The 23,561-nt window shown below is 37.3% G+C and overlaps 2 protein-coding genes across 2 annotated transcripts in view; both read right to left on the reverse strand.

Annotated features, from left to right (window-relative positions):
- LOC131682670 (PI-PLC X domain-containing protein 2) overlaps nt 1-14,187 on the reverse strand; it is a 38,807-nt gene extending 24,620 nt beyond the window's left edge. The window contains exons 1-2 of the mRNA XM_058964332.1: nt 14,021-14,187; nt 11,017-11,364 (exon numbers count right to left, since the gene is read on the reverse strand). Of these exons, the coding sequence (XP_058820315.1) occupies nt 11,017-11,270 (254 nt within the window). The 5' untranslated portion in view covers nt 11,271-11,364; nt 14,021-14,187. The remainder of the gene's footprint in view (nt 1-11,016; nt 11,365-14,020) is intronic.
- On the reverse strand, nt 11,460-13,774 carry LOC131682667 (myosin-10). Its single transcript, XM_058964330.1, has 2 exons — nt 13,450-13,774; nt 11,460-13,386 (listed from the first exon to the last, which is right to left on the reverse strand). Exon 2 carries the CDS (start codon nt 13,349-13,351, stop codon nt 11,501-11,503), a length of 1,851 nt encoding a protein of 616 aa, XP_058820313.1. The 5' UTR covers nt 13,352-13,386; nt 13,450-13,774; the 3' UTR covers nt 11,460-11,500.
- Nucleotides 14,188-23,561: the final 9,374 nt, after the last annotated feature.

The following is a 23,561-nucleotide window of genomic DNA, read 5'->3' on the forward strand; positions in this document are numbered from 1 at the left end:
TTTAAAGCTTCTTTCTATTTGAACTCATGATTTACAGCAATGTCATTTTTCGATATTTGATTTATGATGGAGACAGCGCAGTGAGAAAATCGAAACGTGGGAAGTATAGACGAAGTTCTACGAAGAGAGCCCATATTCAAACATATCGCACTACCGACGTGAACATGCCCCAAATCGACTTTATTTGCTATCGGTTCTCGCTGAAAAATCCATGCATCAGAGTTTTCAGGACACGCATGATTTTGAAGTGAGTTACATGACATATTCTCGGCAAATAAAAGCAATGAACATTTCGTTTGTGAAACTGGGGCATGAACAGTGTGAAACTTGCGTTGCGGCAACCGAACACTGTAAAGATTCTGGTCATCCAATCGAAGAATCGACACAGAACGTATCTTGTTCAACATGCTGCAAATTTTCGCAGCATAGGCGATTTGCAAAGCTATCTCGTGCTGCTTATCAAGACGACGGCGATGAAGTCCAGCCCGGACATGTGCTGGCTGTCGTCCTTCAGAAAGTAAGAAGTGATTTAAAAATCCATACAATTTTTATCTGCGTTTATTTGTAGGTTATTCAGCTTCCCCGACTAGAAAGGCTTAAAGCGTGGTTTTTTCTCAGCGGTTGCTGGCATTCAACGAAACCTTTGCTCCTGTCGGAAAGTACACCCGAACATATCCTGTAGTGGCATGCCTTTGGGAAGAATCAGTCAGTGGACGGTCCGCTGACGATATAACCAGTTGCTTCCATCGTGTAATAAAAAGATATGGCGATTCGATTAAAATTACGCTCTGGTTAGACAATTGTTCCGGACAGAACAAAAACTGGAATCAATTTCTTCATCTAATTCTTCTATTGAACTCGGATTCAGTTCAAGTGAAGGGATTAGTTCTGAAGTTAGTGAATCTGGGCACACATTCATGTCAGCCGACAGCTTTCATGCCGCAGTAGAGAAACGAATGCGAAACAATACAGGTGGTCCGATACTAACATATTCGGATTTTAAAACTGTAATAGGAGAGGCAAAGAAAAATGTTGAAGTTCTCGATATTGCACACGAACATTTTTTCCAAACAACGCTAGTTGCTTCTCAGTATACACTGAATCAACTTCATCCACGCCCATACACCGACAAGTAGTTCTGAAAAAAGGAAGCTATCAGTTTAGTTATAGCAGCTCGGTTGATACAAACTACCACTTAAAACATTGCATTCCGTTTTCAAAAAAGCAGCTGAAAATAATAACTGGTAGCAACATTCATTTGGAAAACTTTCTCAAGTCACTGAACGCACCGCGCGGAATAGATCTGAAAGAATGCGCGGAATCCGAAAGAATGCACTACTGAGTACAATTTTACCAGTTATTGAAGAGAGCAAAAAAACAATTCTGGAACAATCTTCCACATGTTGAAACAACACAGAAATAATTTTTCCTTTGTTTTCTAACTATTCTATTAATTTCTTCGAAATATAATATAAAATTATGTTGCTACTATTCAATTTTACTAAATGAAATAACGAAAAAAAAAAAATAATTACGTGAATAGCAAAAATTTTTTACATTAATTTTGTATTGATTAGCCAGTGGGACTGTTATGCCGCAATTTGTACGATGGGACATTACGACTTGATATTTTGTTTGTGATTGGTTCTAACAAACCACTTAATTTTATTAATTTTTCTTAAATTTTAGAACAAATCTTAACCTTTAAACTAAAAAAATCGAAATCGACAATAATGCAGATGGGACTGTTATGCTGAAAGCGGCAGTAATCTCGTTGAAAATACCCAACTCTACTACCATATAAAAATAACTCTAATTAATCTCCCCGAATCTTTACAAAATTCAATCACGCATTCTAGTTATTCCTAGTTTTAAGATAGTTGTAAAATTGTCCCCCATAGTTAAAAATTATTTGCTCCAACAATCTCCCTGCTAAACATGTCAAAGCATATTGCCATAAAAGCTAAATGACCGAAAATGATATTACCCCCTTGTGTATATGTATAAGATAGCTATAAAATCTCCTTAGATTCATTTCCAAAAAATCAATATGTGATCCCCTAGTTTTAAGTAATTTAACATGTAAAACAAAACAAAAATGGCACCTTCAAGCAAACGCAAACTTGCCTTATCAAATAAACGAATTGAATTTAAAAAAGAAGAAGCCTGCTTGCTTGTTGAACACTAGTATTGTGTAGTATTCTTTTTCTATTGTTGTAATTGAAACAATAGTGAATGATCTTATAAACAGCATCGATTTTTTTATCCTTTTATGGGTAGCTAGAGCCGAGGGTGGTGGCTAGCGGGTTTCATACATCCCATCATAACTTGATGGACGAAACTATGGTGCCGTGAACACAGAGAACGCAGATCCAAGGCTATCATTGAAATGATAAGTTCTGCGTTTGAGATGCACTTCTTCCGGTTGCCAGACGAATACTTGTTATTATTGCTTGTGACTTTGTATGTATGAATCAATGTTGGAAATATTCTTCGCCGAACTAGTTCATTCGTTCATCATCGATGCGATATTCGTCGTGTCATTCACCCATGCCTCGAATAACGCTGCGCCGTTCGTCACACGGAAGCACAGAATCAGCGAAAATGAATAATACAAACAAACAAAAAATCCGAATCTGATGTCTGCCGTTCGCTGCTTGTTCGCATCGTTGTTTGTTGAATTTAGCCATTCATGCAATGTTCATCTTCACGCATCGTTCGGATCGGCACATGAATGGCTTAGGTGATAATCGCCACTAGCCATTCTTCGCTAAAGATTCTTCGTTCTTCATTCCTCCTGCATTGCGACCAAGAAAAACAAATTTCTTGTTCATTGATGGAAGGGTCAGAGCTTCATGACTGAAGTGGTGCAGAAATGCTTGCTATGTTCGGAATACGATGACTTTTGCTATAAACAACAATTAGTAGTACATAATGATTATTTGCTGATGTTTTTTATCAGATTTGAAACGGGAAGCTGCGTAAGCAAAGCAAAACAAATCAATTACATTTGGAAATCTGCGGATGTCTCGCGGGCGAAAACCGAATCAACACAATTATGAATCTACATAGTAGACTATTGGTACTTCAAATAACTTTTTTTTCTAATGATGAAACACTGGGTGATAGTTTCCTTGAATCTACATTTAATCATTTTCTTAGGACCATTTGGCACAAATAGCAACCGTAAGACGAAATACTCTTATATAATATAATTTCTATATCTATAGAAGTATAATCAAGCCACAAGTTTTTGACAAATCGATGCATTCCGATTTCAACCAAACTTAGCAAATATTAAACTGTTTGCCAAAACTGAACCGGTTAGTCTTATATCCTAGTATCAATTGAGCTTTCATCGTACTTTTATAGCCACTCATAACATTTGAATTGCACTTGTAGCGTGCTATAGAACTTCAGTTGTTGCTTGTAAACATAAAATTTTGTACCATGAAAGACTATTCTTTAGCTTAAATAGCAGCTAATATGGATTTAATTTCAGCAAAATCTAGCATGTTTTCAATAAAGTTGTACAACAAAGCATTACAGAAAAAATGCTGTATATGTATATCTCACTTGACATGACATCAAGAAATAAAATTTGGATATATTCTATTAAGGGGCTACACCACTGTAGAGCACGCCAAACATGTCATGAAAATCGACACAACATTAATTTAAAAAGCTAAGCAATAAAAAAAATCCTACGTACGTCGCTGGAGAAATCAATTTTGAATATACTGTGAAAATTTCCAAGCATTCAAAAATCATTTGTTCGAGTTACATTTGCGGCCGGCTCAAAAAAGTGGCTTCATAAAAAACGCGGTTAAGGTTTACAGTACATATCGCCGTTCGGCGTGGTATAAAAGCCCGAGTGATCAACGATGACCGGTGGGCGAGCTCCGAGCAAGTGTGGATATCAGTGAAACTTGCCGATCGCAATCTGTTCCTGTGTGTTGTGTATTTTCCACCTGACAGAATTCGTGATTCCAGCCTGATCGATGTACATCTTTCCTCCGTTTCTTTTATCGCCTCGATCGCCGCCCCGTCTGATGATATCGTTATACTGGGCGACTTCAACTTACCTGGCTTGACGTGGTGCCAAGCAAGTAATGGTTTTCTACGATTGGATATCGAAAAATCTGCGCTTATTAACAATGCCAGTTGTATTTTGGACAACTACAGCAGCGCAACTCTTCGGCAAATTAATAATGTCACCAACGAAAATGGACGTACATTGGACCTCTGCTTTGTAAGTGCCCGGGACTGCGCTCCGTACTGCTGCACTGCACCGACTCCTTTAGTCAAGCAGGTGCGTCATCATCCCCCACTACATCTTGTATTCGCTGGTAACTTAGGAGTGAATTTTGAAGACTATCAAGCTCTATCGTCTACGATTTTAAAAACGCTGACTACGACAGCATCGTTAGCACGCTGTTGGATATAAACTGGGACGAAAATATTAACAATGACGACGCGAACGAAGCAGCGATGACGTTTTCTAGTATTCTTAACTACCTTATCGACCGCCATGTACCAAAACGAACAATTAGTACCGATGAACACCCTCCCTGGCAATCAACCGTCCTAAGACGTTTAAAATCTGCCAAACGAGCTGCATTTAAAAAATTCTCGAAGCATAAGACACTTGCATTACGAAATCACTACTTTCAACTCAACCACGAATACAAACAACAAAGCAGACGCGCCTTTTTTAGACACCAGCGAAACGTCGAGCGTCAACTGAAATCCAAGCCCAAGTCGTTCTGGAAGTATGTTAACGAGCAGCGAAAGGAATCCGGTTTGCCATCTTGTATGTCGTTTAATGGAGTTTTAGGCACCGACACTAAGGAAATTTGCCAACTGTTCTCCGACAAATTTTCAAGCGTTTTTTCCAACGAGCGCTTGCCACCACAACAAGTCGCTGCCGCCGCTAATTTAACTCCTTCTCTAGGACGAACCATCAACCGAATTTGTGTCGATAATGCTGCCATTCTTGCAGCAAATGCCAAACTGAAAGCATCTTGTTCCCCAGGTCCAGATGGTGTTCCCTCGATTTTTGTCAAAAAGTGCATCAGCGGGCTTCTTGAACCACTTCGGCGAGTCTTCGAGCTATCACTCACTACTGGTACATTCCCTTTCTGCTGGAAAGCAGCGCACATGTTTCCAGTTCATAAAAAAGGAAACAAATCGAACATTGACAATTATCGGGGAATCTCGTGTTTATGTGCTGTATCAAAACTGTTCGAGCTGGTTGTGTTAGATCCTATTTTCTTTCACTGCAAACACTACATTGCAGATGACCAACACGGTTTCATGCCTAAACGATCGACAACGACATACCTGCTCTCGTTCACAACATATGTAATGGATGGATTCGCTGACGGATTGCAAACCGATGCTATTTATATGGATCTATCTGCGGCCTTCGACAAAATCAACCATGATATCGCAATAGCGAAGCTGGACAAACTCGGCATTCATGGACAACTTCTGCGCTGGTTTCGTTCCTACCTCGATGGAAGGCAACTCCAAATCAGCATTAAAGACTGTCTATCTGCACCATTCTTCGCTACATCCGGCATACCACAAGGAAGCCATCTCGGTCCAGTAATATTCCTCCTCTACTTTAATGATGTCAATTTCACATTACAAGGACCCCGCCTTTCTTTCGCCGACGACATGAAAATTTTTCAACAAATACGGGATAAAACCGATGCCGAGCTTCTTCAGAGGGATCTGGACAGCTTTAGCACGTGGTGTGATCAAAACAGAATGGTTTTAAACCCGAGCAAATGCTCAATCGTTACGTTCACGCGGAAACGCCAACCGACTCAGTTTAACTACCATTTCTTCGGCTCGAGCATTCCAAGACACTCTCACATCAAAGATCTCGGAGTCATCATGGATTCGGCATTAACATTCAAACCACATACGTCATACATCGTGGATAAGGCATCACGACAGCTTGGGTTCATCTTCCGAATAGCGAAAAACTTCAGGGACGTATATTGTCTTAAATCGCTTTACTGCGCGTTGGTCCGCTCAACGTTAGAATATTGTTCAGCTGTTTGGAATCCGTACTACCAGAATGGGATTGACAGAATCGAGGCTGTCCAACGCAGGTTCATACGCTTCGCCCATCGTCATCTCCCATGGCGAAACAGATTTCAGCTGCCGAGCTATGAAAACCGTTGCCAGCTTATACACCTCGATACACTCAGCCAGAGTCGAAAAATGTTTTTTTCGTTTACCAAAATCTGACGAAAATGACGAGCGAGCGATGCTACTTTCTAAACCACTAGAACATTACGAAACCGAAAATGAGACAACGGCCTACGACAAAGCATGTGGGTAAATTCAATTTCATTATTTCCTCCATACATTCGTTTTCGCTTCGAAATTGAGAACGACATTAGTCTCTTCGATATTCCACATAGCGCTGGCCAAACGAATAGAAACTAGTAACGATATTTATTTGTCGTTGTTCTATTTGGGAGCATTACAAGCTAGCGATGATATTGGACGACTGAAGCACTATTGGTGTGCATATTTCCTGTGTTTGCGGCGTTCTAGTTGCATTTTATGATGCACATGGCTATAATTTCATTTAATGAAAATTAAAATAAAAATCAAAATTACTGATTTGAAATTAAAACGAGATTGAATTTTCGTATTGTCATAGGAAAACGAAAGTCACTACTTCTGCTACTCGCTTCCACAGAATCGAAATATGAAGGGGCGTTGTTTTTATTGTTTTGTTTTGTGTGAATTTAGTGACGAAGGAGGCAGCGAAAAGACGAAGGTGAATTCCGTGAATTTCATCGTTCATTGAATGGGTATGAGAATTTTAGGCCCTGCACTCAGCATTCGGAGGGACTGCTCTCGAGCCCTGTTCGTCTCGGACTTACTCTCTGCCAGAGTGGATTGCCCTACAATCCTCGGACGTCTGGATCTTCAAGCCCGCGTTCGAGCTCTACGTAATAACTCCCTTCTGCGAGTTCCGTTCAGGAGAACCAACTATGGTTGCCAGAGCGCTGTAACCGGACTCCAACGAATTTTTAACAGTGTGGCGACGGCCTTTGACTTCAACCGGACGCGGAATGCTATAAAAGCGAAAATGTTGTCAATTTTAAAATGTAATTAGTTTAAGCAACCACCATTGGGGCCAAGGGGCTTGTTGGTGAAGGTAATAAACATAAACATAAACTGGTACACACGAGATATACATAAGAGGCATTGCAGTAGAATTGAAAATTTGAATATTTATGTATTGTTTTCGTCTTCCATGTTTTGGGATATGATTTTTAACATTCTAAAGCCATTTTTGACTAATAAATTGAAAATCGACTTTTTTTTATTCTACAGTGCTGTGACACTTTAAAACCGTTTATAGATAAATTTAGTAATTATTATTTAACATAAATGTAATCTCTGGACATATTAAACATATTTTAGAGCGCATGAGATGTTTAAGGACACCAACCACTAAACTATTTTCATTTGAAAGTTATAAGAACTTCGTCATCTTCAAATAAAGTGCCTGACTGTTTTTTTCCATAAAGAATATACGACTTTTTAGAAAAAAAATGGCCTGAAAATGCCAAAGCAATTTTTTTAAATGTTGCAATATTCATTCAAAATACTATATAAAAAGTGTTCATAATTTTTTCACGGAACAAACTAGAGTCTAGGGAATCAATATGTCAAGACATATCAATCCTCTAGGCCAGATTTTTTAAGGCAAAAGTATTGTTCGAAAACTTCAAAATTTCTTTTGTGGAGAAGCGCCTAAATAATATGAGAAATGGACGTTAAAAATATCAATATTTTCCAATATCGCTCAAGTGTTCTACAAGTCTTGACATACTATAAAGTTGAACGGAAATAAGCTTTGCTTGCCATAATCAGTGCTACTGGAATATTAAACAGAAATATTTTTAATGAAAAAGTGTTCATAACAGTTTCATAAATAAATTCAAAATGTCTAGCGTGAAAATGCGTTCCGCGAAATGCTTCTTTTTGAATCGACTAATTTTGACCAGAAATGTGTTGATTATCTTGAAGCTTGAGTTACTAAATTTGATCAAGTTGTTTATTTTTCATATACCTTTCATATTTTTCATATACCTTGCGGGTTTGAAGCGAAAGTTTGAAAAGAAAGATGTTGGCCTAACAACACGAAGGGTCTCAACACTTCTTAACTTGTAAAGCAGATTGTGACTCCAGTTCCCGATCAGAACAATGTACCACCAAGAGTCAAGAAATTCTGTCGCTGCAAAACACTTCAATTTGAGGTCTGCGTTTCCATGACCATGATGTACAGTATGTGCTCATTTTGTTTGATATATAAAATGTTCATGGCACAAATAAGAAATAGTTTCTTTTCTTATGAGAAGAATATTTTTCTTATCGATTTCATTTTTCATGCATGTTTTATGATATTACTTAAGAAAGGACAAACCTTCCCTCCCCCAGGTGAGAATTGGTAAGATATTTTGAAACACCCACTCCCCCCATATGTCCTTACGTAATTAGTGTATGACCCCTAATTAATAAATTTGCGTTAAATGATATATTTTTTATCAAACTGTGGTACCTACTGTTAATGTTAACCACGTCACAAAAAATCTCACCTTAAACATCAATCTATCTTTATAGCACTAGTTAACAAAGTTAGCAGTCATGGTTGAATTCGTGAGATGTGCACATGCAATGTAATCATTATAGCTAATCCCTAGAAGGGAATGCATTAAAAAATCGAAATTCAACAATTTTATATTTTTTGTTGGCATCTAAGGATCTCGACAATATGGAGTAAAATAATTACAGCACGTTTTTTATGCCAAGTCTTTCCCGATGGGGGAACAAGAAGTAATATTTGTATTACACCCACAACACACTGTTCATTCTACAGCTAATTTATTTTTAAACAACCGTGCTGATTAAGCGATTTCGTCGTGATATTAGCAAAACATGCGCAATAGGTTAAATTATTGTGATATAACACCATGTGCAGATTAAAATCAAAACTTCATCCAAAAGAATTTTGTTTTGCTTATTCCGAGTTTTATTACCAAACATGGGTTCAATCTCCTTTGAATACTTGACACACAAGGCTTCTATTAAGATTGTATTATATTTAACAAATATTGCCTTGATTCGGCTGTTAATTTAACCCATAGTTTTGTACTGAAGAACCAGTAGCGCATTGGCTTGATCCGAACAGTACAACGCATCAGAATAAAAATATATTTCTTCGCGAGCCATCATTCTGCGAAGATAAAATTGAAGTCATCTTCGCCAATAGTTGTAAGCGATCATCGCTATGGTGAGGAATGGTTTGCTGATTCGTTTATTCGTCATTCACTTCATAGCTTCCTCGTGCAGTTCATTCGGTCGTTCGATGAGTAGCAAGGCAAGAACGTATGGATAAGGCATTCGGATAAACACGGATTGGCAGTCGGCTTCATTCGTGGATGAATATCAACAGCAAGTTGAATATAACAGCGAAGAACGATGTAGGACGAATGCAGGTGATTCATATTCACCGTGCTTCGTCGCGATGAAGATTCTGAAGCGACATTGGTATGAATCCAATTGTGAGTCTTGTGGTGGTGTGTGCGTGGAAGGTGTGAGTTTTGGTGTTCGGGTCCTGAAGTGCATATCTGTCTGGTTTGGCGTGGGTGTTTACTAATTGCGTAATAGTGTGATGGCGACAGGCTCGAGCGTTTGAATTCTAGCATGTATTTAACTTCGCGTTCATAAATTCGTTCGCATATTCGCGTGTATTCTTGAACGATCGCGCGCCGACTGCGAATCTGATAATTAATTTTTAGTGTATGGTTGTCTAGTGAAAATGAGAGTCATTTTTATTGGTCCAACTGAAGACATGAGTCTAGACTGACCGAGAGTAGAGACTTCCGGTCGTAACCGATTAATGCTTGAGACCGTGGTGCTTTGGCTAATTCATTTAAGCTTTGCAGCATTGTGCAAATTGAAAATACAATTTCCATTATGTGTAATGAACCAACAACCATAGCATACTGCATCGGTCTGGATGTAGTTGAATTGACAGCAAACATAATTCAATCTGCAAGTCGTCAGGGTATCCCTTAGCTTCTATCCACCACCCGCAGCTCGCGCCGTGTTGCTACTAGAGTCTAGGGACCATCAGAATCCAAAGTCTACAAGCTACAAATCTCTAAGCATAAAAAATGTATTGTGTATTCGGGTTTATGGCATTCGGTTAAATTGTCAATTCTGATTAATGACATTCGGGTAAATAGCTTTTGGGCGAACGTCATTCGGGTAAATGATTTAAGGGCGAGTGACATTCGGGTGAATGTGATAGAACCGAATTTAGACTTACTGGGGAGAAAAGCAGTCACGCTTTCCACTTAACGACCAGCGCCATTTCGGGCATATGTTATTTCAACAGTATTAAAATCAACGTACAAAGTGCACCGTTAACAAGAATAAATGGATTAAAATAACACAAACACGATGAACGTTTGATAGGAAAAAAAAAAAGTTTTTCCACAACATTTCAAGCATTTCCAAGAAAATTAAAAGGATGGGTTTAAGGACCATGTCCCTGCAGCTCATTTTCGAATAGTTTTCTAAATAAATGACAACTCCACCAACTGGGACGTCTTTTTAAAATATTACTCTTGGATCAAAATCATCTGACTCCTAGTGTAAAAAATCATACCGGTGAAAAGTAAAAACTGAATCGAATGTCCTTAACGATTTTTAAAAGGAATGGATTAATCTTGTTAGAATTTCTTGAAATAGATAAAAATTGCTTCTATTATTATGATGCATACACAAACTGATTGATTGTCTAATTGGTGTTGGATTGGATGACAAAGTTAGTCAATCAGTGGTCGGGAAGTTTTCATTAAAATTAGTATTAGAACAAAATCGATGTCAGTCAAGATATGTCCAAGAAACGAATCATTACCGCTCTGTAGATAGCAAAATACACACAATAAAGTGTCAAAAACAACTTACCGCACTCCACTCTTTAGCTGATCAATTATATCATAGCGTTGCGTTACGGCCCAACGTTTCACCACACATGGAATGAATTTGTTCAATGTCCCTACAACCGGATCCGCATCTGGAGCCACCGGGGCTTTTCTTTTGATACCGTACGACATCGTATCGTGCGAACCAGGTATAGCGAGATGTATTATCGGGATGTTCTTCAGTTCCTGCGGAAGCTTACCCATCCAGTTTTCCAGATCATCGATAAATTCTGTCATGTTTTCTACAGTGCGTTATGTTGAACTATTACGTTTAGAACGTGAATATCAGATTTACTCCCGTGTTGTCTGTCCCGCCTGCGGGTGTAGTGACCTAGAAAAGAAAAGTGAACAAAAACAACGACTACTACGATTTGCTCATGATGTTTTCTTATAAATCAAAGGCATATCTTATAATACAAGGATTTATTTCGAATAACTACAAACGGTAACGTCTACACAGTAACAGTTTAGATACGTGGTCCATGTTGTTCATTTCTCATAAACGTGAGTTGATTACGCAGTGAGTGTATTTGAATCTGTGCATCATCGAAGCTGGCAGATAGCACTCCAATTTGACCTTGCATTTCACGCAGTGCTTCATCGCGATTACTAATAGTAACTGCGGCGGCAGCACGACATTGTGCTAGTTCTTTTTCCAATGCATGCTGCTTTGCTAGGGCGGTTCTTCTATCCTCCTGTGCCCGATCTTGTGCCCTGGCAATGATTCTAGCCGTCTCCGAACGCACCTCATCTAGTTCCTTTTGCGAAGCTGTCAATTTTTCCTCTAGCTTTGCTTTACTCTTCTCCGACTCTTTAAGCAATTCGGAGATCTGTCCGATTTCGATCTTGAGTAGATCATGTGCTTTTTCTAGTTCAATGTTTTGCGAAGCGTGAATGTTGTGCAGACGATATTCCAGCGCTTTGATTTCTTTGGCAGACATTTTCAGCTCTTCTAAAAGATTCTCGTTCGATTTCTTCAAATCTTTAACGCGTTGTTCCTCGGCCTCCAGAAGCTGCGGAAAAGGAGCCAGTTGGCGTAGTTTGTCTTGAAATTTGGTTTTTATCCTTTGTACTTCAATGTTTATCTGCTCTTCTATCCGACGATTGGCCACATCCATTTTGTCCAATTGAAGTTTCTGTTCTTCGACATTTTGTTGAGCTTCTAAATACTTGTTGCGGTACTCCTCTAACTGATCTGATTGTTCCTTCATAAGAATTTTAAACTCTTCTTGCTCATCCATCAACTCTGAGCACCGTCTTTTCAGCAGCTCCAGTTCGCTTTGTTCTATATTTGTGTTCTGACACGAGCAAGCCTTCGCCATGCGATCGGTTAATTTTTTACACTCATTCGACTTTCTGGAAAGCTCTTTCAGTAATGTATTATAATGATCATCATCTTGTTTTGGTCCTATGATCGTTTTAGTGCCTTCGTCTCTCATGGTACTATTATTACTTTGTCCGATAAAAGTACTAAAACCTATTGGTTCATTCAGATCTCCGGTAAGATTTGTGCCTAGTTCTGAACGTATGATATTTAATGCAGTACCCATTTGATTCAAGTTACGCTCCAGAGCATCCGTATTATTCTTGTAAAAGCGCAACCTGTTCATCATGTCCGCTTCACAAAATTTTGATTGCTTTGGTGTTTTGTTCAGTACAACATCGTTGTCTCGTTTTACCTTCATCACATCTGCAGTTAGTGCATCTACTCGATTCTGCAAAATTTCAATGACTCGATCTCGTTTCAGTTGCTCCTTTTCAAATCTTTCGTTCATTTCCTTGCTGTCTACCTGTTCATTGGAGCTCAGCGATGATAGATTGGAATCATAAGAGAATCGTTGACCTGGAGTAGAAACGTTACCCAACACCCAAGCATTGCGACAGACATCGTCGAAAGGATCACTGCATAGAGGAATTGGCTCCCATGTTTGGGTTTTGTCTTTTTTCTGCTCTTCGATAACGTTTTTCAGTAAAGTTTTCAATTGCTCACTCTCTTTGTCAAGTCTGATTCTGAGAAATGCAAGTTCTTCGTGATCTGACATTGATTTGGGCGTGAGACCAGCTAGAGTTTGTATTTTGTTTTTTAAATCACTGATGTATTTATTCTGCTTGGCTAACTGTTGCTTCAGTTTCATTACTCGCCGATTGTTCGTCTTGCTGGACTGACGAGTAGTGTCTACGGTGCCGGAAGTTCCATTTGTTGGATGTCCCGCATTTCCAAGTTGATCACATACTTCGGGAACATCTCTTATGAGGCTATCCACCAAGCCTAGAATATTTTCTTGTGTCGAAGGCGTGGGAGAATTTTGAATATCCATTATTTCTAGCTAATTTTGCTACGATTGTCCAGGTTCTGCTAGCGAAAAAAAAAATCGTTGGACAAATAAAATTCAAGGCCTGCTAAATTACTACATACTTGAAACCAAGAAACAAAATACAAATTTGAAAAAATGCTGCATACGATTATTAATATACTAGTTTTTCGTCGTTGTGCTCGGTCCCACATATTACAGATTTTTTTAAATTAAATATAACGTTAGCAACCAAAAAGACTCAAAACATACTATGAATGGATAACTAATAAACCACATTAGATTGGTCACGTAGACTGAGGTAAGGTACAAATAGTTCACAAAAAACGGCAATTCTATCGGGATTAATAAGCACAAGAACCAAACGTTAGTAGTATCAGTTTGTTGAGCCAAGCACTCGCGAATTCCTAAAACGTTGGCTTAACACTACAAAACATGTTGGACATCTTCAATTCATTTTTTTGCGTTTGTGGTCTATTTCACCAAAGCAACTCATTTTCGTCAAATATTTGATGCAGAGCGCATGAATAATGCGAAATATTTTGGTATTTCGTATGATTTGTTGACGACATTGAAACAAGAACGTAATTTGAGAACAGACCCGTTAGGCAGTTTGATACAGTAAAATTTTGCAACAAGTTTTGCACACATTTTGCAATCACTTTTTGTACATACCTTATTTTTAGACTGCTATTTTTAATCCGGTTTATGCTCTGCAGAATACTAGGAATCAATTAAACACGATTTTGCCACATTTTATTTTTTCCTGCTCTACTAGTTTACTTATTTTCACGATTGTAAAAAGTTCACGGCCAGTGAATATCTTTCTTTTGTTTGACAAGCTTGTGCGAAAAGTGTGGTGTCGATTAAAAGTGTACACGGAAAAAATGTGGTACTCAAACTCTGGGTTAAAAATCTACACGCCACCGAAAAACTACCTAAAATTCAGTACTTTTGACTCAATCTCGTGGTATCGTGCAGGAAGGTAAAATGAGGTAAACCGTGTTGAAGGTAGTTTCCATTTAACTACGGCAAAAATAATAACTCAACCTTGAGTTTAATTTACTTAAATTTAAGTTGAATTTACCTAATTTTGAGTATACCCCAAACAACTTAAAAGTACCTTACTGCACGGAAGACCTCGACCAACGACACGACCTGAAACTTAATAAAATATTGTGAAGAAAAAGTGTTCAAGTCATTTATCGCCAGTTACCGGTATATTGAGTGACCCCTTGATTCGAACAAAAAAATATTTTTTCAGCAACACTTCTTTGTTTATTGAATTGAGTTCTACAAGATGACGACACGAATGAACTCATGATGAATGAAGTTCATGTTTGACAATTCTCGGTGGTTTGTTTACTTCGTCAGTTGCGTGAGTTGGAGTGCAACGGGTACTCAGCTGTTTCACTCGAACTCACGTAACTCCCATGTAAACAAACCACCGAGAATTGTCAAACGAAGTTCACCCGGGTCATTTTGTGGGGTTATGTCGGTTGGTGTAAAACCTAATTTAAGTTGCTATATAGCAACCATGTTATGTGTACAAAATCAACTGCCTAGACACTGGAAAAAAAAAGTTGTCGGTATCGTAAGTGTTCTCGTTCTTCTTCGTACGAGGAACCTGCAACGACGATAATTGAGGTACACAATGGAGGAACTGTTCGAAGAAGCCAAGTACCGGTTGGTAGGTTCAATCGGTCGAACCGTGGACGTCTGGCAGTCGTGCAATCTACAGACGAATACTAATCTGAGATCCGCCAGGAAGAAGTTTGATCCGTTGGGCTGGACTTGAAGCCGCTGGTAACCGCCGATACATGGCTGAACCTGATCTAAGCGATGGTTAATTTGTGTCGGCATTTTTTCACTACGACCGAAAGCTGAGCTTATATGGCGAAGAATGAGTCTCTTAAGCTGGACGCGAAAATTATGCTGAAGGAACTGTTCCTTACACAACATGGAATTAAACCGCAGCGAGTTATTAGTATTGATGTGAGTGTGAGATCACGTATTTTCCTATTGTTTTAATAACATAATTTTTCAACTTGGCAGCTCAACTTGGTCACCAAAAACAAAGTCCACATAAGTGGTACTTCTCACAATAGCGATTGCTCAATTAAAAAAAATCGCTGGCAAAACTCTGGATGTTCTATTGGAACTACAGTTGCAACTGCAAAGACTGCTCAAGCCAAAGCCGCGCAGAGTTTACGAAACGGATGTTCTCTAAAACGACGATAATCCTACAGTCTCCGTTATTCAATGTTGAGCGCAAGAAGGCAATGAGATGAAAGTTCTATATTGTATGCAAAAATTTAACAAATATAATTCTGATTCCATCAAAAGCAACAAAAGGAAGAAAGATACACGTCGCTCACGTTCCACTGTGGAACAGTCCTGGTGCTTAGAGATCGTACTCCGGAAATCGTTGCCTCGACTGAGTCGAATTTCTCGTTTTGTTTTTGACAACACTAATAAGTGCGAAAGCGACGCACAGCTCAAAAGTACCTAAATTTAAGTTAAAAGAACTTATTCTGTAGGTTATTTTACGGTTGCGTGTATAGAGCAAAGGTCCAATAGTTTGGACTCAAAATCAGCGATGCCACATGTTTTTGTGAAATGTCTGTAGAAGAATAATTAAAATGTCTGTAAAAGTCTGTAGATGGTTGTTTAAACTTTATTTACACTACGTCATTACTTTAAAAGTAGCTTGAAATTTGTAAACTATTGTGAAGGAATCACTAGTATTCGGATAAAATTATTCAAGTGCAAATTTGTTAAACACTCCCAAGCAACCAAAAGTTCGTATAAGGGAGCTGCATAAGCTTCTGGTTTTAAATAATTTTTCAGTACGTTTTATGTTCTAATATCGGCTTAAGCAGCTTTCAAGTTCCATTAAAGCTTAAGCAGCTTGAAAGTTCGCTAAGAACTTTATGTGAACTTTAAAGTGTGCTTTTTAAGTATTATCCGAACTTCTGGTTGCTTGGGACTATTACTCTTTTAAAAGTCTGTAGATTTCCGATTACGTCTGTAGGCGACCTTCAAAAGTCTGTAAAACAGACATGTCTGTAAATCTGGCATCGCCGCTCAAAATCTCGCCAAACATATGATTACCCGAACAGAAAGTAATATCGAAATTGATCGTGGAAACGTTGAATTTACAACAGTTTTATTTGTTAACAACAACTTTTGTTGTAACATCAATGTACTTATGATGCAGTCCTTCATGCATCCAAAATCTACAACGGCAAAACAATGTAAATCGATGTTTTTGATTTCAGAATGTATGGGAAAAGATCAATTTTTTCATTGTTACATCCCTTAACGACCTCCCTTTTTCCATGTAAGAATCGGGTTTACAATGAAATTGGATGTAGAAACAACAAATGTGATTATATTTCCATTGTAAATTTTCCAGGATAACATTCCCAAGCAACCAGAAGTTCGGATAATACTTAAAAAGCACACTTTAAAGTTCACGTAAAGTTCTTAGCGAACTTTCAAGCTGCTTAAGCTTTAATGGAACTTGAAAGTTGCTTAAGCCGCTATTAGAACATAAAACGTACTGAAAAATTACTTAAAACGAGAAGCTTGTGCAGCTCCCTTATACGAACTTTTGGTTGCTTGGGATTGTTTTTCGTTGTAATGTAACAATAAAAAATGCTGTAATACTGTTCGGGTACGGCTTAAAAGCCAACTGTCAAAATTCTCTTTGAAATTAAATTGCGGACAAATCGTTATTGTTGGTAGTAAACAAAAGAGAAAAGTTTTCTCTTTCATAAACTGCTGTGGACTCTGTGTTTGGCTATTAACGGTTTGTCCGGAATTTCCTTTCAAAGAGAATTTTGACAGTTGGCTTTTAAACCGTAATCATATGTTTGGCGAGAAATTATCTATTTGTCGAGTTTCTATTCACAATATATAGGCGAACGGAGGTCAATTATCCGGCCAAAAAAAAATGCGGACGAACAAGGTCAGCGATTTAAACAGTTTGACTTTTGACTCAACTCGCCTGTGCTAATTGCCCCTAGGACCAAATGCAATTTGCGAATGCGATTTAAAGGCAATATCAACATTTAGTTAAATTTTCTGGCGGCTGAAATGTACTTGGTTGTTTTTTGAGTTTTCCGAACATGGCGGTTCATGTTTGGCTTAAGCTTAAAATTGGCGTGTTCTCGCTTGTATTTTGTTTGTATAGTGCACTTTATTTAGTAAACAAATGTGGGAAATTGTGGAATCGTGTGTAAGTATAGTGGAATAAGATCTCTGACTTGAAGTCGTAATGGAAAGTCAGATTGTGGTAAGTTTTGATGTGTAATACCAATTTCACCATTGATTCTTCCTGTAGTTTGGTGGTGATTACCTAGTGCACTGATATGTTTATGTGAGTAGATAATGAATCAGAAAATAAGTATTATTTGTGATTTTCATATTAGGCGATTAAGGGCGATTAAATGGCGCGTTCCCTGGGCGATTTCGGGGCGAGCAGCAAAAAATGACGGCAGCAAATCGCTAAAATGTTGCATTTGAAATAGCCCCCTATTTGTCAGCAATTGGCTGGCAAATTGAAGGGCAATTGGCGCATCCGAGTTGACAAATAGCCCCCCGTTAGCCAGCAACTTGCCCTTTTTCACTGGGCGTGGTAGTAACTTGTTGTTTTAATGAATGATTGACGAATTTCTTTTCAGAAATAGTTCGCAAAATTCTCAATCATGCAACCCAAAAACGCATTGATTCCCGTAAATGAGCCTGTGTAAATGTTTTTCGTTGCGCTAGGGAGGATATATCAAAAATACAGTTGACGAATAATAGCAATATTGTCGCATAGTTGGCACTTTGCTTCAAAATTAACCCTTAAATGCATACCGTTGCCATTTGGCATCATACCGAATTATGCCTTAACAAGAGGTATACAGGGTGTTTGGGTCATGGTTAAGAATCTCTCGGGGGGTGATAGACTGCCATATTTGGAGAAAAAAATTGTTCTACACATACCATCAAATCTCAACCGTTACAGAGTTATTGAACTTTTTGTGTAAAAAACTTATTTGTCTTAAAATACCTCTAACTTTAAAAGTATACTTGGTATTTTAAATGTTTCAGTTCCATTCGAAAGGTGAGAAAATTTTCTATTGAATGGTGTTCTCATATCTTTTAAGTAATTAGTTTTAATTACCTTTTAGCTGTAAAGTAGTTAAAAGTTAGTGTTTTTGAGGAGGTTTTTGCTAATTTTCTCGAAATGATGAAGTATGATTATGGCAATATCCATTATCCAAAAGTTGGGTTTTAGGACGATTCATAATTTGTTTTTGGACGTCATATTTCTATCTCTTCTCATTTCTTTGTAATTTCATTACTATGCTTTTCCTGTAACCGACTTGCAAGTGCTTAAAAGACTCTAATCTAAAAAATATGCTTTATATCGTTATTTACAAGATTTCATTGGAAAGCTGAGAAAATGTCCTATCAGTGTATGTACAAATATCTTTTAGTTAAGTGTACTAAATGATTTTTTACTAACGAAATAACTCAAAATTTGTGTTTTTTGGAGAGTTTTTTAATTATTCTAATTATTAATCAACAAAATTTATCATTACTATTGTTCATTTGATGCCCCTTAATGTTCTCTATAACTTTTTATTAGACACTTTGTCTATATCTCTTTTCATTTTGCTGCTATTTAATAGTTAACACAGCATGAGCTCGCCACAAATGTAGTGGGTTCGAAATCGTTATTTTTGCATATGAAGCGATGTGATAAAAACGATTTTGCGTCGAAACCAAAAGAGATAATTGAATGGAGTCAAAGATAAAACTGTAGAACTTGCTGAGATGCATTATTTCCATGATAATAATGGTGATGTTTATTATTTACTATTTCAAGAAAATTAACGAAAATGCTAATAATAGCACTAACTTTAAACTAATTTACTTTTAAAAGAATATTAAATTCACTTAACTGAAAGGTATTAATGCATTTTTCACTGTAAAATTTTCCTGGCTTTCGAATAAAAAGAAAAAAAGTACAATAAGTGTCGTAATTTTTCTATTAGAGCTGGTACTAGTGAAAATGAGATAAAAATATTCAAGTTGAATAACCCAAAATCATGAAAATAAGAAAAGGTAAGTGTATCATGCCAAAGAACAAATTAAGCAGCTCATCAAGACTAACAATCTGAATTATTAAAATGATGAGGTTAACTATTAGGATTTTCAAGAAATGAACGAAAAATCGTTTGAAATTGTGTAATTTTCAATAAATTACTTTGAAAAGGCTACTTAAACTCATTAGCTGAAACATGTGAGGGCATCACTCAATGCGAAATTTTCTCACCTTTCGAATGGAACTAAAACATTTAAAATATAAAGAATACTTTTAAAGTTAGAGGTATTTTAAGACAAATAAGTTTTTTTGCACTAAAAGTTCCATAACTCTGTAACGGTTGAGATTTGATGGTATATGTAGAACAATTTTTTGCTCCAAATATGGCAGTCTATCACCCCCCGATAGATTCTTAACCATGAACCAAACACCCTGTATATCGTATCCAGCTAGAAAAATGAGCACCAAGGAAAAATGAGTTTCATGCATTTATGGGTTAATATATATGACGAATATCATATAATAGGAGAAAACAAGTCGATAAGTTTACAATTTTCAGATTTTGCATCTACCATCCACATAAAATTAGGGACTAGACAATCGATAAATGGCTTTATAATGTTTAAAATGCGTTTAAATTTACACGTACTTTATTTGTACCATAAAAGTTATTTAGTATGTATGTATATAAAGTTCCACTTTTCGTATTGTCTATCCCGAGATAAACTAGCATTTCGTCAATAGGGATTTTTAATTTGGAAAAATTGTGTCAGTTTTTCATATTTATTGATAGCGGGTGTCCTAACGAGTACACTCATATCATTCTTAAACCTTAATTATTCTTTTCTGATTTTTAAATTTAGAAAAACCAGATTAAATTTAACCAGCAAACTGACAGTTGTCCTACTAAATGACGTATCTGCAAATATCTCGTTCGTCTCATTGTTAACCGGGACAGCACCCCACACAGCATGATCTGGTACTTTTGCAATCTGCTAGCAGCCTGCCATCCCCAGTTTCATCTGTAAACTATGGTAGATCTGATAATGCAATCTACAGAGTCGTGCAAGTCGCATTTATTGTCCTAAAAGGAAACAAACTAAAAAAAAATTTTTTTTTCAATAGTTTCGGACCTAAAAATTGAAAAAGGACTGACGGTACTAATCTGCATCAGAAAATACCTTAGCCCGCAAACCACTAAAGATCCCTATTTGTTCCTATATGTTTCACACATGAGGGCAAACGAAACAAAAATAAAAGTCAAATGGTTTTTTCGCTTGCACTAATGCAAAGTGAATAGGCGCGTGATTCGGCGCGCGGCTTGCCGGCGCATGGCTGATATGTCACGATGTGGATTTTAGAAAATATTCGGAATATGTAAACATAATTACATGCATTTATTTTTATTTCAATCTCAATACTCCCCATGAGTTACTTCTTAATTCCGCAATATTTGTTTACATTGCTCGTTTGGAATAGAGGTGTACACCTCTAGTTTGGAACCGAGGGCGTGACACTCTTATAAAAATATTTCACCTGGTTTTATACTTTTTTATAACTTTATCTTTATTTATAAATGTCTATAAAAGTTATAACTGTATTCGAATCGTAGAAAGTTCGAAAAAATCGAACACCCGTTACCATAGTAGCCTTAGTTACCGCGAGTGATTATAAACAATGAAAAAATGGTTTTGCATAAGCATATTTTATATAATTCTGGGTGTTTCTAGTTAGTATCCAGCTCCAGTGACACAACCGATCCTAATTAGAATAGGATGTGCCACTGGAGCTGGGCCCTAACTAGATCCAGCAAGAATTACGGGCTCATTTTCTGGCTGGACTTACTGGGACTTACCTGCGGTGGTTCTCCTGGTTTAGTAAAATCGCAAAAACGCAGCTTTGTCAAATCCCAGTCTTGGTTTCTACAAGTTCTTTACCTCAAAGCAAGTCTGTCTTAACGCCGATAATAATTCAGCCACAACCGCAGCAAACAACCATAATTCCAGCGTTCTTCAGCAACATTTTACAGCAGCAGCAGCACGTTGAGATTTTCTATCATCCGACCGGGATATAGCAAAGACGTTCAAACTATGCTTCTGCCACAGAGTTTGACTCCCGATCCTGCAGTTACCGCTTCTATCTCCGATGCCTCAATTTGATACTAATCATCAGAATGACCGCTTCAAGTTCTGCAACCTTATCAACTTCACGTTTTTCCAAATATTGTTGACGTGATTCAGTCCTCAACTTGGGTAGCAACTTGATAATCCGCTTCGAGCTTCTCCTCTAAATCGGACACAAGATCGCTTTGGATTTGCAAGAAACATTTCGTCAAAGGTTTGTATCATAATTAGTTTTGATTCTTTTATTTTATGAGTAACTTTTACAGGAAGAACTGCGAGTCCATATGATTTTGCTGATGTCGATTGGGTTCCAAGCCTCTGCTTGGATACAACTGAAAGTTTCCTAAATGTACTAGATGCAAAAGTTGAAAATGTAGATAGTAGTAACTTCCTACGGCAGAGCTGATACATGGATATGGAAAAACCTGTCGTCTATTTCAAGAGAACATTACCCTGATGTCAGCACTGCATCCACTCCCATAAAGGAAAATTTCCAAATCGATTTTGTATTTTTCATGCTAAATGTCTTAAAATGCATGAAACCTCGAGATTTGATATACTCTCGAAAAAACTGGCGAAAATTGACTTTTTTGGACTTTGGCACCTTTTTGCCTTTCTCATATAGAAAGGTTATGCAATTTTTATTTTATAGTAGGCAACGACATAAAGGTCGAAACCAATTTACAGAAAAGCAAGAGAGGAAAAGCGAGCAACCTGCTCGGATTTTCTGCCATTCTCGCTTTGATTTACTGTTGTTAATAGGGTTTCTTACATTTACCATCTGTTGAAATTGACGAAAGTTGCACCGCTTAGCAGTTATTGATTTCAAAGTGACCTAGATTTCGAAATAAAAGAAAGTGCCGCATACGAAAAATATCTTCTGTGAAATGAGTCATGCAATTCCGAAGTAATTAAAAACAATAAACATGATTTTTTGATCAGCACAAATCAATCATCTGAGAATAAGTTCATCAGTTTGAGCATTTAATTTCATTTTGAAGCTATTTCGAATTTTTAAAAAATATACGTGGGCTTCAGTACCGTAGTACCGGTTCTCGCCAAAAAGGGTCGGTACTGCGAACCCTATTCAACATTCTGAAAGACTGAAAAAATAGTAAATGGTTTGAGGATTAATATATTTGCTGACCTTCCCTACCTACTGCTCCATAAGTAGTAGGTAGGGCATGCCAGCGGTGCACGTTAGGTTCCGGATTCCTTGTTGGTAGCACAGGTTCACACGCCTTCAATGTTTTGCACAGCGAACATATTGATAATCAGATTTAAATTTTGCACTTTGCATTATTACCGTACGAAAATGTAAACAATAAAGCATGACAACTCATAAATTCACCGCACACTGAGAATAAGTTCGAAAACCAGTTCGAAAATTCTGCTAATAAAGTCTATAATATTATAATGTTGCTTATAATTCTACAAAAACATTATATTACTTTTCTGATACAATACACTGAAGAAGGCTGCAAGTCGTAGCCGAAATACGTATCTGTAACAGAAAAGTGCAATTTTGCATTTTGTTCATCATAGTGGAATTAAAACGGAAGACAACGGTTAAAGTGTTTAATATTATAAATGTATATTTTATAATTTATTGGAAGTGTCACGCCCCTTGTTTTTACCCTTCGTAGAAGTAATTTCAACTGTTTTCTGCTTCGAAATTATAGTAAATTAAGGGAAACCATCAAAATAAGTTTGTTTACAAATCTTATTAGCCCTTTTGCAAAATTAATATGGATATGTTTGTCGAGAATTGTATAATATTTTATAATTTATTGGAAATGTCACGCCCCTTGTTGGGTACCGTTGTTTTGGATTCGATTGGACTTTTGGCTTCAGTCTTCGCGCGTCTCTATGCAATTATCTCTGGGTAAAAGGTAAACTGTGTTGAAAGTAGTTTCCGTTTAACTACGGCAAAAATCATAAATCAACCTTCAGTTTAATTTACTTAAATTTTAGATGAATTTACCTAGTA

This window comes from Topomyia yanbarensis, chromosome 2 (genome assembly GCF_030247195.1).
Source record: "Topomyia yanbarensis strain Yona2022 chromosome 2, ASM3024719v1, whole genome shotgun sequence".
In the NCBI taxonomy this organism is placed as follows: Eukaryota; Metazoa; Arthropoda; class Insecta; order Diptera; family Culicidae; genus Topomyia; species Topomyia yanbarensis.

Coding starts and splice junctions, on each gene's coding strand:
- LOC131682667 (XM_058964330.1), bottom strand. CDS start 13,351: ATGGATATTCAAAATTCTCCCACGCCTTCGACACAAGAAAATATTCTA.